The sequence below is a fragment of the Leptonotus elevatus genome, chromosome 19, assembly GCF_054856555.1.
Source record: "Leptonotus elevatus isolate MCC_2025b chromosome 19, RoL_Lele_1.0, whole genome shotgun sequence".
Lineage (NCBI taxonomy): Eukaryota > Metazoa > Chordata > Actinopteri > Syngnathiformes > Syngnathidae > Leptonotus > Leptonotus elevatus.
This window is the reverse complement of record NC_141257.1, coordinates 3,418,375-3,437,368: the sequence shown is the minus strand read 5'-3', so window position 1 is coordinate 3,437,368 and position 18,994 is coordinate 3,418,375. Positions and strand designations below refer to the sequence as shown.

The 18,994-nt window shown below is 41.7% G+C and overlaps 2 protein-coding genes across 2 annotated transcripts; one reads left to right on the top strand and one right to left on the bottom strand.

The window, feature by feature from the left end:
* Window positions 1-696: 696 nt before the first annotated feature.
* laptm4b (lysosomal protein transmembrane 4 beta) lies at window positions 697-9,138 on the bottom strand. Its single transcript, XM_086062005.1, has 7 exons — window positions 8,819-9,138; window positions 7,245-7,362; window positions 5,961-6,034; window positions 5,769-5,891; window positions 5,509-5,607; window positions 3,747-3,842; window positions 697-2,213 (listed from the first exon to the last, which is right to left on the bottom strand). Exons 1-7 carry the CDS (start codon window positions 8,909-8,911, stop codon window positions 2,139-2,141), a joined length of 678 nt encoding a protein of 225 aa, XP_085918131.1. The 5' UTR covers window positions 8,912-9,138; the 3' UTR covers window positions 697-2,138.
* Window positions 9,139-10,549: 1,411 nt separating this feature from the next.
* LOC147157496 (uncharacterized) lies at window positions 10,550-18,286 on the top strand. Its single transcript, XM_086063316.1, has 5 exons — window positions 10,550-10,980; window positions 11,363-12,263; window positions 15,512-15,534; window positions 17,190-17,371; window positions 17,464-18,286. Exons 1-5 carry the CDS (start codon window positions 10,794-10,796, stop codon window positions 18,283-18,285), a joined length of 2,115 nt encoding a protein of 704 aa, XP_085919442.1. The 5' UTR covers window positions 10,550-10,793; the 3' UTR covers window position 18,286.
* The last annotated feature ends 708 nt before the right edge of the window (window positions 18,287-18,994 follow it).

Here is an 18,994-nt window from a genome sequence, read left to right as displayed (position 1 = left end):
CATGCATGGTCTACATAAAATCTTAAACCCTCCGTTCAATAAATTGTGACATGACAAGTGTGTGAACATGTCACTCACCTTAATGGAGCAATTGGAGAGTCAAGGTACATGCCCCACTCCCATTATGCTTACAACAATCAGCTGTTAATTTTTTTTCTAATATACCGGTGACCTTATTCTGTGGCACAAGACGGTCAAAATATTAGAAACTGCTTTTACAACAATAACACATGTAAAATTCATCTCGTCACTCTTGGATGAGGAGGGATTTATTCCGTCTGGCAGGCATAAGCATTACCGTGGATGTGAGACAGATAGTCGCTCACCTACTTTACAGGGACGGACGTACAAGTGGGTCACTATCTGTCTGCATTCTTGCAGGTGATGTATTATTTTTTTTTTGTGTGCTAAATCAGCAAATGTATTCTGACCTGGATTCTTCCAACTTGAGCCATAAAACTTTATGACTCATATTTCTAATGGAATTTGCCTCGTCAGACGGTGAAAATGCATGCATTTGTTAAAATCTCTCAACAGAGAAAAACTTTTATTTTTTTAAATGCAAAAAATATAGTACCACAGGGGTCTATACATGCCCCCCCCCCCCCCAATCTGTACTTTCTCTATTTAGCTGTTGATTAACCCAAAAAAAGGATCAATACCACAGTAAAAAAAAACAACTGACCCCAATACATGTATTCTTTTAAATTATTTATTAGAATTGAGGACACATCACTGGATCATAAAGGACAGTCAAAGGGATTCTGACGATTATAGATCGAGGCGTCCCAGATCCCACCATTTTGTCTTTAATGCAAATAACTCTGCTGAGTTCTCCTATCACTGCCTTGGAATATCAAACCGCTCTGCAGCTTTTTTTTTTCCCTCCCCGGACACAACATCACAACGACATACAATGTCATGTCTGTCACTTTAAAGTGCGAGCTCACTCTAATTGCAGCTCTATTGCATGTGAAAAAGCAGTGGTCATGACTCACTCATCAAGGCGCCCACAAGTTGCTGAACAGTACGTTTTTCACAGCAGTGAGGGTTGCAGGTTGCGTTTTATGCTGTAGGCTAAATTTCATGAATAGTTTGTGGAATTTTCTTTACAATTTGATGATTAATTTTTGCATACCAAGCTGATATAATGATAATATACAATGTATATTACTAAGGAAGCAAATAACTAATGAAAAGTCTGGGAAACTCTTAAGACTCTTAAATTCGCAATCTTGATTCTACACTTAAATCTGCATTTTTTTAAATGGACTCTTAACATAAGGTAGCAAAATTGTCTTGGCTGTTTTATTGAACTTTGTTGTTTAATTAAAAATTTGATCATTAGCTCATGTACAGTATATACCGATCTTATGGTATTACACAATATATTTCAATAAGAAACCAAATAACTAAAGGTTGAGAAACCTTGATTGACTCTTAAATCTGCTTCTTCTTTTTTTTATTAGCAAGTTATATTAGGATACACAAATGCTATTTAGTTCATAAAATAATACTTATTTGCTTTATGTGCTCTACCAGTTTGTGCTATTATGCTAAGCTAACGCACCACAAAAGATCCCATTTGACATTTGTTTGGAAAAAGATCGGTGACACACACAAAGAGCACTATGTTACATCATTATAGGAAAATGCCCTGGAGTCCGGCCGAGCTCGATCAAATGCGTAGAAAAATAAAAGACACAAAAGAGGAAGACGTCGCCGTTTTCGTGTAAAGGTTTACACACACACACACACACATTTAAAGGAAGACTTTTAGACCGTGATTTCCTTGCGGGGGTGACCGCCAACCCCCCACCCCCCCCCCTCCCCCTTGCAGTTATACAAAAAACTTCATACAAAAATACCCCATTGCTACATTCAAGGAGGGAGAGGGACGAAAAAGTGCTCTTGCTCCTCACTCACCAAACGACCACGAGGGAGATTCACAGTATCGGAGGGCTAACAGTTGGTGGCCGACTCAAAGTGCATGTCCGTGTCCTTGCAAAGTGGGGAGGAACGTACGTCACGATGAGAGAAATACCGTCTCGAGGCGGTGCTAAGCTAATGTCGGCAAGAGTCGACATCCAGGACTCAGCTACAGCTACCGATGGAGGTGCAGGAGGGTTAAGGTGGGGTCAAGCCTCCACGTACTGGGGAGGGGGCTCCTTGGGCGGGATGGCGACCACTTCCTCGTATGGAGGAAGCAGAACCTGGAATGGAGCACAGAACATAAAGTTATGACGCCAAAAGTCGGCGCCAAGGAAAACCAGGTGTTTCCAGTCTTTTTTTAAACAAAAAATAAACAAATATAATAAAAAAAAAGTATATATTTATTCAACATCTTTATATTTTTGTTTTAAGTTAACTTAGGAAAAGTCCATAATGTCTCCAGTAACATTTTATGGAGTCCCACAAGGATCAGTTCTTGACCCCTTTGTTTTTTGCTATACACTTACTTTCTTAGAGTCTCTTAATTTAACAAAACATATATTGGTGACTTTTCACAGAAAAAAAACTTGTAAGGAATTAAAAATTATAACAAAAATGTAAATAAATACATATATTCCAACTGTTTTTTTTTTGTAATGACATTTGCCCCAATATTCTACATTGTCCCGAATATTGTGTGGAGACCCGCAGGGTTCTGTTCTATGCCCATTTGTTTGTCTCTGCTTAACTTGCTCTAGTTGACTGTAAAAAACAAACAAAAAAAACACTGAACTACAATAGACAAACCGCTGCTCGTGAATGTATAGTATGTTAATAAAAATGTGAGTAAATGTGCAGTTTTGCAGTCATTAAGCATGACTCGTTACATGATTTGATAAGAAACATCCATCTATTATTATTTTTTTTTTTAAATGGCTAAAGTTGCTAATTCGGGCAAGCGGGAGAAATATGCTCTGAGGGGGTGTGATTGTGAGGCATCAGCTGGGGGGGAAAGCTTGGCAAACCCATCACGGCCGGGATTTGAAATGAAGCGGACAAGCAGATTGTTATGTAACATGTCCACGACAAGAGAGGACACGCATAAAGAACACATGGAGTGTGTGTATGTGTGAGTGTGTGTAAAATGGCATTTATATAAAAGCACCCACTAAAACGTCTACTGCTCCTTTTTGAATGTCGATAAAAGACGTATTCATTCAAGGCGCGCTATTAATATTCATGTGGTTTTTCCACTCCGCTTAATGAATGCGCTGACTTGCCGCTATTGTGCAACCGCGTGAACCAAGCAGGTCACCGCGGTGCGAGATGGACGACGACGACGATGATGAGCTTCGTGACGACAGCGAGGCGAGCGCAGATTAACGTTTTATGTATCAGTGTTGGGGATTAGCGCGGACCGGCAGATGGAAAGTGTGACCACGCTGAAAGCCTTTCGGGAAGACCCGGCGGACGCACAAAGTGTGCTCTGTACGCTGATGAATAATCTGACAATCACGCCAATCCAATTCCAATTGTATGCAGGGAGCCTCAGAAGCACCAGGGCAAAGTACGACCAACAATTCAAAAAATTCTAATTCTTCAAAAAAGTTATAAATATTTTTTAATTAACTTTGGCGTCCCACAGGGGTGTCAACTTGTCCCCTCTTCTTTTTTTTTTTGTCCAACACACAAAAGTCTACCCAAATTCTATCTAATGTTAATTCTTGTTCCGTATACTTGCAGTCTAGTATTAGCCTTGATATGAATGTTCGATTGAAATCTAAAATCGAGAGGTGTGGGTTTTGGGCACTCACCGTGGTGTCGTTGGTGGTGACATAAACGAGGACCTCAGTGGTGCCTCGACCACTCACGTATCTGTAGCAGTTCCACACGCAACCAATCAGGTAGGCCTGGAGAGACAAATTAATGGAGTGTAAGACTCAGATTTACGATTTTTGGTTATGTAAAACGTTTGCGTTAGTGTTTGACTCTTTGTTAAAAACAATTTTTTAAAACATCATCATGAAGCAAATAAAATAAAATAAAAACATTTCACCAGGCGTGGCCGCACATACCAGAAGCAGCAACTGCTCAGATAACTACTTTTGCCAAAACGTGACTTTGTATTTTTTGTTTATTGAGCGTCTGTTTTCTTGCTGTGCTCCTTCAGCCTGCATCTCATCAGGCGTCGGTAGCGCTGAGGTGGGATTTGGCAGGCTAACAGCAGGTTCATTGTGTTTGTGTGTGAAAAGACCGAGTGGCATGCTGGGCCCGCACCCGTGCCAACAGTAAAGCGGCGAGCCGGTCCAGTTCCCCCCTCCCCACTGAACCATCTGCTCATTCTGAAAAGTGAGGAAAGGGGAAGTGATCCATCTTCCTCAGAGCGAGTATCAATAAAAGCCCCGCTGCAATCTTTGGACGTGTGCCCGGTACACTTTCATTAGCATCCAGAGGGGAATCCATCATACCTGAACAATCTAGTACATAATATTTGTACTTGCTTCCTTCCCACCACTGGCATGGGTGCATTCATGCGTGGGGAAATCAACTTCCTGCTGCTCTCTTGAGCGTGTGATCACCTCGCAGAGAACATCGACTCGATGGAAATGTTCACAGCTTCATGATGTGTGACATGTGCTCTGATTCATCACAGAGGGATGTGATGAACACATCTCGTTGTGAGTGAGCAATGTTCAGCGAGCGTGTACACTGTCATGGAAGCAGCAGCTTTGGGTACACCGATCCAGTCCTATTCTGCTTCTCCTTTTGTGACCACAACCTGCTACTCTATGTAGCTAGCTATCAATTTGATAGCTTTCATAGCATTCTGCCCTCCCTGAGCAGACTGAGTACAGTTTAGCAGACAGCGAACAGTCCCTCAAAAAGAGTCCAATGTTGTTAGCGTCAAGCCACTTATTACACTCCAGTTGAAGTTAGCTGTAAAACTAAACACAAAAAAAACGAAGACAATTACACACAGTGCACCCTTAAATGCAAACACACGTTGTTTAGCTCGTTTCCCGAATGTCGCTAGCTCAAGGCTAACGCTAATTAGCGCGCTACTCGCGGCACTTTTATCACTCAAAAGAACGGCTATTCATACAAAAACTTTGCAAAAATATATACAGAGAAGCATTTTAATAACATTACTCACAAACATATGCTCTTCCCACGCTGCGAAAAACAACTTGTATTTGACATAACTTGATCGTAACTTTTTTTTCTTCTATTCTAATGTGAGTGTATCTGAACGCGCGGAACAACACTGCCCCTAAGTGGCCAAATTGTGTACAACATGAACAGCGCTCCCAATAAAGGCACACACAAACATGGGTAATACAGTATAAAATAAATTAAATTAAATTTATTTTGGGACATTTTATATCTAGTCTGAATTGTAGTAAATGAGAATCTCGATTCTTATGTCGAATCAATTTTTGGCACACCCCTAATACCAAATATAACCTTTCATTTTAAATCCTTACTAGTCTTTGTTTTTGTTTTCAGATGCTAGTAAACTGTGCTATTAGTGCACCTAATCAAGTCATTTCCTAGTCATTTTCAATGTCGTGTTACCTTGAAAGAGAGGATGCCGCCAATGAAGAGGAGGACTGCGAAGACGAGGCACATATTATTGGTGGACATGATGTCCTCTTTGTAAGGGAAGGTCCCCGGCTGCAAGGAGGAGAGAAAAAAATGCTTCCAGAATGTCAAGCAACAAAAGGTGTGAGTAGTTCAAATGCTGTCCTTGCAAGTCATAAATTAGCCTCAAATCTTAACCTTCGAGTTTCAAGGAAGTTCCAATTAATTTAAAAAAGAGACATTTTCGGACTCACCAGCTGCTGGAGGTAGTCCTGCACCGTGTTGGGGTACACCACCACGCTGATGGCCACCAGTGTGTTAAGGGCAAAGTCAAAGATTTGGTAGCAGAAGAACGGAATGAGCCAGGCGGCGTGTTGCTATGTGGGATAAGACGGGAATATAAACTTCAAAAATTGTCATTGGAAAAAAAATAGGTGTTAACTTACTTTGTAAGCACCGTATGTCGCCATGCCACATATAAGAATCATGAGGAGGGATATTGCTGTCGCTATGCAGATATCTGTAGGTAAGGGGTGAAAAAAACAGGGTCAAAGTTAGGTCTAGCATTGTCCAGGCTAGGTCTTTCCAATTTTGACGCAATTGGAAAAAAATAATACAATAATAATATATTTCTATTAGAAATGGCCAATAGGATCCCAAAAATGACAGCTTTGAATCAAAATGGCAAACTTCCTGTTTACTTTCAAGCACAGCTTGTGAAATATTAACGTCCATGCTCATTAGCTAGCGTAACAGTCAGGTTGTTTCCGATATTGGCCGGTGGAATCTGAACTCGGAGTGATCTGTAAATTAAATTGGATTTGCCCGGGTTCATTCAGAGGTGCATTGATAGTTGCCAAGCAGCGCTGTCAATAGCCGTCTACAAAAAGATGGCGTCTTTGTATTGGCATGTGTGCAAATGTTTTGCCAGATTTTCATCATAAGAGGACAGCAAAGGCACTTTACAATGACCTTGACCAATCGGTCCCTTGGTTAATTTGATAGCAGCTATCATTAGCATCCCTTGCTGAGGCTGTTTCTTTTTTTTGTGGAAAAAGTGACCCAAAAAGGTCAAAGGAAAAGCAACACGGGCAGACGGTAATCCTTGGATTCTGGTCAGCGAGCTTTCTTTCCACCAGAGTGCTCTCATTTTTCATTAATTAAAATGACTCATCTTGTTCGTGTTTTCCACCGCTATCGCTAAAAGCTAAAGCCATTTCACCCCCAATGCGCTGGTGGCAGGTCAGCCCCCCTCCCTCTCCAGAACGCCGCTCTCAGCTCGGACACAGCTGACGCGCCTCAGAGTGCATGAACGTCCCCTCGGGCGACCGTGGTGGTCACGGAACACCCCCCCCCCCCACCCCCACCCCCGGCAATGTAGCGTCTGATTAAAAACAGGGATCTCATTCCGAGCGGGATTATGGCGTCCATCTTGAATGACTCACCAATCCATTGACTGATCCCATGACGGGATTTGTTAAATGTTGCCAAGATGTGACAAGCTGCATGTTTTGGTTAGGTCAGGATTAGCAGCAACGTTGATATTATTTCCCACCTCATTCTTGTTTACTTGCTAGCATTCTGGCAGAGGTGAAAAACGCACACAGAGCTGGATTGACCAGAGCACAAAATGATGATCTTCTACTTCCATTATTTCCGTCAGCCATTTTAACACAAGACGACACACTTTTGAGATGCAAACTGGAGGCTGAGAGTGTGTTTGCGCTCACTGGCGTCGTCCATGACATCGACGTCGGTTCCCAGCTCGGAGCTAGTGAGGTGGTAGCGGTACTGCACGGGGTCATTGAGGGCCGACAACAGGATGAGTAGCACCACCGCGTTGATGAGCTGCAGGCAAAAAAACAAACAAAAAAAAACGAAGATATTTTTAAACTGCTTTGGTGGCAGCAAATCTGACTTTGATGCTGATGTTTTATGACACGGTTTGCTGAAATGTAGTTACAGTATAATGCTGTATTATATATTTTTTTATGTTAGCCCGAATGGACACTAGGCCGGGGGATTATGACCTTGAAATTTATTTTCATGAAAATAACTATCATTACTTTAAAAAAAAAAAAAAAAAAAAAAAAAAGAAGCTTCAATTTCCCTAACTTTTTGTGAGAAGTGCGTAGCGACCAACTAGCTACGTTGGCATCACTAACTAGGTCCTCTCTGTTTGCAGCCATGTTGTTTGCGGAAACAATCGTATGCTTTTAAATATGGAAGCCTCTTAAAAAAAAAAAAATCCTATTTTGACATGCTAGTCCAGACACATGTATTAATAACATTGTGGGTACAGGGGGATGGGGATAGCGTAAACACTTACAAAAGCACAGGCGGGGATTTAGCAGGCTTAAGAGCTGCGCTACTATGTTTAAAAGCTCAGGTTAGTACAAACGCATCAATGCTAAATTTAACCAAAGTGCACATGTAGGGCAAACAGCATGAAACGGTTGACGGCCATTACGGGAATGTGAATCTGTTATACAATTTATCAACTAAAACAGGTGCAGTTTAATCAAATGCCAGGTTTTTGTGGTATAAAAAAAAAAGAGGCCAAGATGTATCATTTCAAAACATGAAACTGGAGATGGACACCCTTTAAAGCGTCTCTGATTAACCCCAATTAAAGTTATGATGTTCTAGTAGGCTTTTCCTGACATTTTTGGAGTTACATCACATCCTTAGTTATAAGAGTATGTGCATACTTTTGCCACACGTAATGTCAGTTGTATATTTTTTAACTCCACTCTTGAAAATATTTCATTTATTTTTTAACCGGACTTTTTAATAACTAACATTGTTCAAACTTTAAACATGTTTAATACTGTATTATATTTTCCTTCTTTGTATATGAATTAATTAAAATTATGTTAGTATTACAATATATTTCACAATACCTTTAGTCTTTTTAGTCCTTAATTTAGTTTAGTAATTAAAATTATGTAACTGTATTATTTTATTTAACAATGGAGTATAATTAAATACATTTGTACATTTAGTTCCATTCTATTCCTTTCTCCAAACTGGACACTTTTATCTCTATAAACTAAGCCATATTTTTGGATTCAATACTTTAGCCGATATGCAGGTGTTCCTATTACGTTTCTTAAAAACGTTCTCGAATGTTTAAAAATGAAAAACAACATGGAAAAAAACCCCGAGGCGAACATTATTTTATCGTAAAAGACAAACGAGGTTCGACGTCGTTGCTCGCCAGTTCAACTCAAATCCATCGGAACGTGACGCGTTTCTAATATGTCGACGGAAGTGGTCAAAAAGAAAAGAAATAAAGACTTACCATGTACCAAATGCCCAAAATAATGGTGCCCGTCCGGACATGACAGCAGAGGCAGCAACTCGTCGAGTACCAGCGGTCCCACGGCGAAATCATCCTCAAACGCTGCTCTCGACAACCAAAACGAGCATTAATTTACATGAAGACTGCCGGGGGATGAAACGCCGTTCAGCTCCGTTGATATATTACAAAAATAAACAAAACAAAAATAACGACAACACAATAAGAGCTTGTCGTCACGTCGACATCGAGCGTATGCCGAGCGAGATGTTCGCCTCCTGCTCGAGCGAGAGAACGAACGAGAGAGTCCCTTAATCTGGCTCGTCCCACAATCATGTGACCAGCCGTGTATTTATTATTATTATTATTATTTGTATGCATTAAAACGTGATCGCCGTTGATGGAATAATACAATTGATTCATTTAGCCCATTATTTACTTAAATTTGTTGTTGATTTTTTTTTTTTTTTATGTTTTTGGGTATCGCAGTTACAGTTTGCTCTCAAATGAACCAATCACATCTGATCTGAACCCAAGTTATATTGGAGTCAGCACACACTTTTTTTTTCAAGTGCCTGTTCAGCTTATTAATTAATTTATTTGTCATTATTTCCGGCCATTTGTTTGTAATTCTTTTTCATAAAAACGTCGAAAATGATAACAACAAAACTATAGTTGTTTAGCGCTTAGCGCTAGCTAGCTGGTGGTGCGAGCGTTACACAGAGAAGGTTTTCTCAATTGGATTGTCAATTAGTTTTCAGACGTAGTTGAAGTAAGCTATTTTAAGCGGGAAAAAATAACCTTTTCCATCAACGCAAAGGTATACACTAATTTTAAAACATGTAACTTTAGTGAATGAATGAGGCTTTGTAATGCGCTATGGCGTAAATAAAATGCTAAAGAAGTGCATTGTATTTAGTTTTTAGTTTTTTTGAGGGCTCAATTAAAAAAAATATTAAGTGTCAGAAAGGCAAAAAATAAAGGCCACACATGGAATCACAGTGGGGGACACATATAATGGACGTAGCTTGACTGTCTCTGGGCAAATGTGGGATGAAAGCTGACAGATGGGCTGGCAAGCACACAGCGATAAGCTTTGGCGTGGGTGGACCCATGACATGGTGTTGACATGAGGGGATTTTCCTGTGCGGCCACGACTTTAAAACCCCCCCCCAAACAAACTACTACAAGCTCTTTAACTGCGGAAAACCTCAATGAGAGCAGTCCACTCAGCAGGTGACACTATTAAATGCGGATTTGTGCGCACAGAAAATCTCCTGAGACTTCAGCTCAATGAGATTAAATGTATTTTTTTTTTTTCGTTTTAAGACAAAATTGCTAAATTGCCTTGTGTTATTTTATTGACAACGATAAAGTAGTGCAATATCTCATTCCTATTTTATATTTTTGACATTCATGCTAACTTGAAAAAAAAAACACCAGTTACTTAGTTGCTACTTGAATATTTTTTTTGTTTTTGTTTTTTAAATCTTACTCTTACTCAATAATATTTGGAGGACTTATTTTAACTTTTGAGTCATATGATTGCAAAGTAACATTACTTGTACTTGAAATTAACTACTGGAAGGCATGCATGTACTAGTAACCTACCAGCTCCAGTAGGGGCAGTAACGGTAAGGCGAGGATGCGGTCAGCCGAATAGCAAAATCGAAGAAGAAAAAGCCGGAAGTTAGCATCACGTCCATAAACAGAGCCAACGTGAGTGTCAAAATCTGTTTCCCCTCCTTTCATCACCACCTTTGATTTTCTTTCACTACACACGTGTGACATTTAATAGACGCAAAAGCACCGCAGCTCGTTTGTGTCGAGCGTAACTCCGCGGCCGCCTCGATGTTTGAATTAGCTTTAGCGTGCTAGCTACCTAGCTGCAAACAAAGAGACGCGGAAGTTAGCGCTTAGCGACGCATGCTAAAAGCAGACGGCCGGCGGCGGCGGTAACGCCTCCATCATTTTGAAAATGTGTAAAGTCCGAATGCTGACAGCTTTGGTGAATCAGCGACTTAATATTGCAGTTGAGGAGATATTTGTAGTGCTTGAAAGAACGTTGACAGAGTACGAGGAAGAGCTGTGTCATACAAAAGAAGAGAACGAGCGACAACGCAAACTACTAGACACTCTTTTCAAGGTTCGATCACCTGCAGCAGGTGAGCAGTTGTCAAGTTCTACTTTGCTATCATATTGTCACTGAGTCGAGGGTTGGGCGATATGTCCTTCAAAACGAAATCTCAGTTTTGTCTCTGCCACATAAACATTTTAAATCGATTCTAAAAGAAAAACGATCTCTTTAGTTAAAACGTATGTAAACACAAACCTTAATAAATTAACTGACTGATTAAAATGAGTCATTTAATTGCATGGATCGAATAGTAAGCGCTTTCAAGCTCTCTTGTCATTTAGAGTGGTCCAGGTATTGACATCTGTGGTAAACTACGGTTCGAAATTCAGTGCGTTCTGGGCAAACGCAGCTGCTCAGATCATAGTCGAATGTAGCCTAACATCACCCTTTCCTGTTCTTGTGTCCTTCAGATCTTGCTGCTGGGCAGCAGGAGTGGAGCTCCATAATGGAGCAGAAGGAGCCCGACCCCTCCAACATCAAAGTGGAGGCGGAGGAGGATGTGAGTAGCAGTCATTCGCAACAAGAGGAGCGAGCTGATACCGCCAAGTTCCAGGTGACTAGCATCATTGTCAAGAGCGAAGAAGACGAGGAAGGCCGTTCCCACTCGCCCAAGGAGAAGAGCGACGCTGGCGCCGACTCCCGCGTGGGAACACAACCTCACGGCCGTTTGTCTCGGGTCACGCGCTCGCAGCGAGCCTCGTCAGACCTTCCCGACCCAAAGGCCGCAACTCCCAGCGACGTGATGACGGTCGGGAGCACGTTAGCAGGATTAAACTGTGCGCAGCGGCACCCGAGCGGGAAGCCGTTCGTCTGCCCGTTTTGCTGCAAAACTTTCAACCAGCGCGTCCACTTGTCCCGCCACTTGAGTGTCCACACGGGGGACAAACCCTTCCACTGCACCATTTGCAGCAAAATGTTCGCCACCAGGGACCGCTTGCGCTCCCACACGAGGATCCACACGGGAGAAAAACCTTTCAGCTGCTCTGTTTGCGGCAAGCGTTTCTTCCACCGCTCGCATCTCGTCAAACACTCTCACATTCACACGGGCGTGAAGCCCTTCTCTTGCCTGTACTGCGGCAAGCGCTTCTACTCCAACGGCGACCTGATCAAACACACGCGGACGCACACCGGGGAAAAACCCTTCACCTGCTCCATCTGCAACACTAGCTTTAGCGACAGCTCCACGCTGGGCAAGCACAAACGGCGACACACGGGCGAGAAACCCTTCGGCTGCAGCGTGTGCGACAAACGCTTCCCCTTCAAGTTCCAGGTGAAGAAGCACAAGTGCGTTGGGGAGAACAGCAGCACTAAGTGAACTCCATAAGACGACTACTACCACTACTATTCTCCCTTAAAGTGTGGATTCTGTATGTTATAATTGTGATTAGTTAAGTTAAAGGGGTGTCCAAAGTTTGGAATATACTAAGAAAAAACATTTGGCATGGCCCACAAAGCTACTAAAAAAGCTACAGCGACTATGCTATGCTATGCTAAGCTATGACTACTTTGGGCTAGGCAACATTGCCTAAAAAAATCTGACAGTAAATTTAAAAATATTTAAAAAATTGTGGCAATATGCTATTAGGCTAACAATATGCAAAGCCGCAAGGAAGTTATTGATGACTCAAGTTACAAAATTTATTTTTGATAACGCCCTGGTAATTAAAAATAATTCCGTTTCCTGTTTGCCATACTTTCTGCTGTGCACCACGGTCCGATTTGTGACCATGTCACATTAATGCTGTGCAAGTAAATTGCTTTAAAAGATTGCTATCTTTGTCCACATATGGCTTGTTTTGGTTCTGAATGTGGCATCTGATCGCCTTTGACACAAAGCAATGACCTAGCAGTTTCCTTAAAATAAACATCCAAACAATAAATAAATCACTTAGTGGAGTGGTTAAAGTTAAAGAATGTCAGTGGGCCTTAGATTGTTCCTTATTTCTGTATGTGAAGGAAAATGTTTGGACACCCCTGGATTAGTTAGTCGTTTTTAGGCAGAGGGGCCTTGGCCTATCAGAATCGTAGGTTCGAGATCCGCTGAGGTCATTAAACGAAATCCACCCCCCCCCCCCCAACCACCACTGCATGTTGTCGCTGTACATTTCTATGTATGTGTATGCATGCGATACGAGTGTTAAATGTAACCAGCAGGGACAATAAAGGAAGTTCTTGTTATACATTGTTACTATGCGGTTTATCGTTCGTGCAGAAATCGCAGATGAGCCGTTAATTGAACGCCGGGAGAACAGGAGAACACAATGAGCACACAAACACGGGAGCTGCTGTCAGCCACAGCTCACGCCCAACCACTCGCATGCAGACTTGCTGAAGTCTAATGCCACCCCACCTAGCCCCGCCTCTCAAAGGTGCATGCATGCACACAGATATTACCATAAGCACAGTATTTTCTAAAAGTTTATGCTTGAATTTTGTGTATAAATATGTTTATGATTTGTTGAAGTCTAAATGTGTTTAAACCGTTTTTATTTTTTTATGTATATTGTCCATTATGCATCATTCTGTAAAGGAAATTGTAAACATAGTGATTAAGTCATCAAAAAGCACTTGACAAAATTTTACTGGAATTTTTGAAACCGTGATGGTTAGTTTCTAACCACATTGTGATGCACAATACTGCCACCTACTGGGGTGGAGCATTTTGGGTCAGGGGGACATTTGAAGTCTTGTATGAAAAAGTTAATCAAGTGTGAAATTAAACAACCAAGTGATAAGCCTATTTCTGACAACGTGTCTGTGTGAACGAGTTCTGTTCTGGATTTTGCCGAATTGTGACATCACAGTGGGGCTAATTAAAATAATAACCAAACGTTTCTATGCCAATTACGTGGTTAGGTAGGCGGGCCGAAGAGACACCTTGGACGCGGCAGCTGAAGCACTGTTCTGTCCAAGCCGAAAGGTAAGCAGAGCTGCAATGTTAGCACCCATTAGCATTAGGTTCTGCTAGTGTTAGCATAATAATTGGCTCAGTTCACGAGGACTGGACTTGGGCGCCTCTGCTATAAGTGATACATGGGCTCCCCCTAGTGGTATGTGAAAGAATCACTGAATTCAAATTGGACTGGCTTAAACGTTTTGTATCTCGTATGGTGCATTAAAGTGCAGTTGTATTTAACGTGGTGTGAATATGAAGGAAGCACCCAGAGCAGAAGTTTATGGACAAGTTTTGTGTATTTAGATTAAGATCTGACAGCACAAGATGTGGTAAAAATAAAACATAAAACTGCACAGGAAACCACTTATCTCATCACTATCGTGGGGCAAAACATCTCAGGTTTTCACCGTTCAATCTGCAGTCACCGACTTGTCTCCACAACAAAATCTTGTTAGTGAATCTCTCGAAAACAACTTTAGTAACATTACGCAAAGCCACTAAACTGGCGTGAAGACCGACTTGTTAAAACCGGCAGTTTTGTACATCCTAAATTTCAGCAAAAGCTTTTGCTTGAAAATGTCATCTTTTTCTATCCGTACCATTTAGGAAGCAAAATGTTGGAAAATGTTGGCTGTGCTAGGAAAAAAAAAAAAAAACGGTCATTTGCTTTGTAAATTTATTTCCGGTGCTGACTACTCGACAGTGTGTGTATGTAACACACATGACCCAAAAGGGGAAGTGTCAAAGTGTGTGTGTGTGTGTGTGTGTGTGTGTGTGTGTGTGTGTGTGTGTGTGTCTTCATTTGGTCTTCGCAGCTTCGAGTGGACAGCTGACCTCATTCCTGCCGTTCAATGAGTGAGAATCTTTCAATTATTACAATATTTTTCATGATTTGTCCTGCAGGTATAAGTGGTGACGTACAATAACGTCGACTATTCTTGCGGCATTTGTTCACTTCTGCATCTACTGTATTGTATGCGCAGTATTGTATAGGGTAGACATATGTGCAGTGTCGTTGAAACGCTGCTGCTTATTTATAGACTTTATTGATCCATGTATAGTAACATTGTTTACATTCACACCTGCATGTCTAACATTACAGTAACACATTAGAACATAAGACAAAGATATTCAAACGCCTCCGGGAATCGGCCTAAAAAATAAAATAAAATAAAAACTCGTAATGCATGTCATGTCATATGAACAGTAATTAACATAACAGAATATAGTATATTGTCGCTGTCCTGTGAAAAACACTTATGTCCCCTTTTTTAAAAAGTGTGCATTCAGTTTCATCCCATAAATGTACAAATGTTAAAAAAAAAAAAAAAAAGACAAAAATGGACATACGTTTTCTTCGCAGGACAGAGACGATATTTGTCGTATTATTCTTGTTTTGCTGTCAGTCTATTGTTTAGACTATTTCTTGGTACGTACGTAAATGTCCTACATAGCTGCTGACTATTCCTTCTGCTTTCGTTATCCGTTTATGTCTTAATTGTTATACATTTACAGCTGTCACAATACTGTTTATATTTATTAATACACCATCCACCATCTTTTTTTTTTTTTTTTTTGCTACATGGGTTGTTGCTGACTATTTATTTATTCACATAAGAGTTTTATATTCACATCCGCATACGCTGTAGTTATTTGTGTACAGTTGTCACATGTGGCTGATGTACAGTAAATATGTACATATACATTTTGGGATTTCCCCATTGCAGGACTAATAATAGCTAATTCTGATCTATTTATGCTAACAGAACCGTGCTTCTTATTTTTTCCTACAACACATTTAGATACATAGGTGTGAATGGATATACTGTTAAATTAGTGAAGTGGCCAATGAGTGCCTATTCTGACCAAGTAAACTCTTTTATTATAAATAAATTTTTAGTCTGACTGCGTTAGGACATTCAAAACAAGCAAATGTTTCTTTTTAATTTATTTTTTTAACGTGTGATGTACTCGTCACACTGACTCATATTAGGGATTATTTCTCTGTGATTCCGTAGGAGTGTGAAGAGGCAGAGAATCTTCACTTTTCACTGAATGAGGAAGTAACATATTGCCATGGATGCCCACGACCACGGCCGTTTAGAATTGTGAAGAATGAAGAGATTGTCGTGTCATTGTGATTTCTAGACGATTTGAATACAATGCTGATAATGATCAAATAAAAAGCTGACCAGTTGTTGTTGTTTTTTTTTCAAACGCTCCCACGGGGTGGTGGTGGGGGGGGGGGGTCAGATCAGCGCGACGGTGACTCAACATGACGAGAAGAGTTACTGGACGCGCTGCTCCACCATCTGGCAAGAATGTACCGACTGAACTTTGGAAAACAGTGACACTCAAAATGAGTGGAAAGAGAGTAATTTCCTGTTGTTAAGTAACAATACGGTTGTTAGTTTGATTTAAAACAGCAACCACCAACGGATAGAGATCCTGACGTCACGTGACTTTTCACACGTGTCTTGGCGGTGTTCTTTATGTACGTTAGCAACTTAGCAGCTGCTAAATCGGCCGCCGTCATTTATGCCGTAAAAAGTCTTCTTTATGGTGTTGGTCAGATATTAAATTCAACTGTGTAATATCTATTAAACCGTAGCAGCACAAATGAGCAAAACAGATTATTTCCCCCACATTTTGCGTGTGGTAACAGTTAGCATCTGCTGATTTAGCCACCATGTACAAAGTGCAACATTAGCTGGCTAGCATTGGCTCCTGTTTTGGTAACCTGGAGCATGCTCGACCCTTTTGTTTTTGCCTCTTCTCGTTGTGGCAGCTGGTCCACAACAGCTGTCAATCATTGTTCAAATGTGGCGTTTGGCCAAAATGCCTGCGCTAACGACCATTTCGGGACGCGTGACGTCAACGTCAGGATCTCTATAGAGGGGGTATATGTACTTTTAAGAAAGTTAGCTGAGGTTATTATAGTTAACGAAAACTAATGAAATAACGAAAAAACCTATTTTTTTTAAAAAACATGAAACTACATCTTACGTTTATGAAATTAACTACTACTATAATTGTCCTTCACCTCATTCAAGATTTATTTTGCTTTGCTGTATAACCCACAGCCGTCGCTACAGAAGGACAATCTTGGACTTGACAAATATGCCATAAAGAAAAACTAACTAATATTAAAACTAATAAAAATGAATAAGTATATTATAATTAGTATAATAATTAAGCAATTAAAAAAAAAACTTGCCCTCAAAACGCAATATGAAATGTGGATGCTCGGTGGCCCAGGCGCTGTCGGTCCCATGTCCTAAAATGGGTGACTTCAATCTGAATGGAGTCAAGTCATGTGACCACCTCCGCTTCTTCCTCAGGTCCCAAGATGCATCCTGGTGAAACAGCGTTGTCTCTCTTCCTCAACGCCTCCATTCCGGCAGTCAAGGCGAGTAAAGGAGGTGGCATGGACACGCTCTCCGTCGTCCTCAACGCGCTCACCATCATGCTCGGCATTCCGGGCAACGCTATCGTGATTTGGGTGGCGGGATTCAAGCTCAAGGTGGATGGAAATCGTCTTCTTTTTTTCCATCTATCCAAGTTTGCTTTCTTTTAAGTTGTTCCTGGCCTTATTTGCGCCTTCCTGCTCTTCAGGCAACCGTCCTCAACGTGTGGCTGGTCAACCTGGCGGTGGCGGACATAATCTTCTGCTTCACCCGAATCTTCTCCCTGGTCAAGAAGCTCTTCCTGGACCACTGGCCCTTCGGCTTGTTCATCTGCAAGTTCAACGGCTTCTTCAAGTACGCCAACATGTTTTGCTCCGTCTTCATGCTAGCCGTCATCAGCCTGGACCGGGCCATCTGCGTCTGGTTCCCGGTGTTCACCCGGCGCCGGCGCACGGTGTGCAACGCCCGGGTGGTGGCCGCGTGCGTGTGGGCGGCGGCCGTGGTCTTCAGCACACCTTATTTCTTCTACCGGCAAGTCTTCGTGGATTCCAGGAACGTGAGCAAGTGCACGGTAGAGGAGGTGAAGGACGTGGACGCCAGGACGGCGCTCTACTTCATCCGCTTCCTGTGCGGCTTCCTGCTGTCATTTATGGTCATCCTGGGCTGCTACATCCTGGCCGGGGTGGGCATCCGTCGCACCCGCTTGGCGAGTAAGTCGCGTACCCTGCGGGTGCTGGCCCTTCTGGTGGGTGCCTTTTTCCTGTGTTGGGCTCCGTATCACTGCCTGCTGATGCTCAGGATGACGGACAGCAAAAGCTCGGTGGTCAAGATGTGGCTGCCCGCCGCCAAGGGCGTGGCCTATTTCAACAGCTGCGTCAACCCGCTTCTTTACTTCTTCGTGGGGCTCAAGCTGAGGGGCCGGTCCAAGAAGTCTTTGGCGGGTCTGTACAAGAGCGCTCTGGCCGACGACATTGACAGACAAACGGGGCAGTCCAACGAAGACTCCGGTGGGAGCGGGTCCCAGTTGTGATGAGAGAAGGGGGGGTTAGCTCAAATAAATGCTAAATAGCCTACTGTATAATGCGTAACTGTAACAAAAAAATATTAGATCCGAAGTCAATTTTGACAAATGCATGAACTATTTTAGTATGTGGAAAAGTTGAATCATATCAGATATTTAACTAATTTGCTCCCAAAAACATTCCAACTTTTATTTTAAATATTGCCATTGTCCCAAAAATGTATTTATAGTTTTTTTTTTTACGTTTTCTATGCTAGAGCATACAGAAAGCTTTGATGCAGCCTCTAAACCTGAAGAGGACGCTTAAAGCAATGGTAGTTATTACAAAAACGGCCAGCAGGTGGCAGCAGAGTATAAGAGCTCAACCAGGGCCATGTTGCAAAAAGCTCTTTTCCCCAGTGTTTAAAACAGATTCGTGAATAATGATGAAACTTATCTATATTCTAATGCTAATTGCTGCAAAACGTTAACAGACACAAATGTACTTTTTATTTACTGATGAAAGAAGAGACTCCAATCTTTCTTTCGGTAGGTTACATGTTTTGATAGCAATAGAACAGAACGGATTGCAAAATCCGTCAAAATCCAGTTAAACAACCGGGAGCGAAGGGGGTTGCTTCAGTGAAAATGGCCGGGAGCGAATGCGTTGAGAAATGAATGAAAAGCACCTCTTCATCTCCCCTTGACCCGATGACGTTACGCAACAAAGGAAAGGATT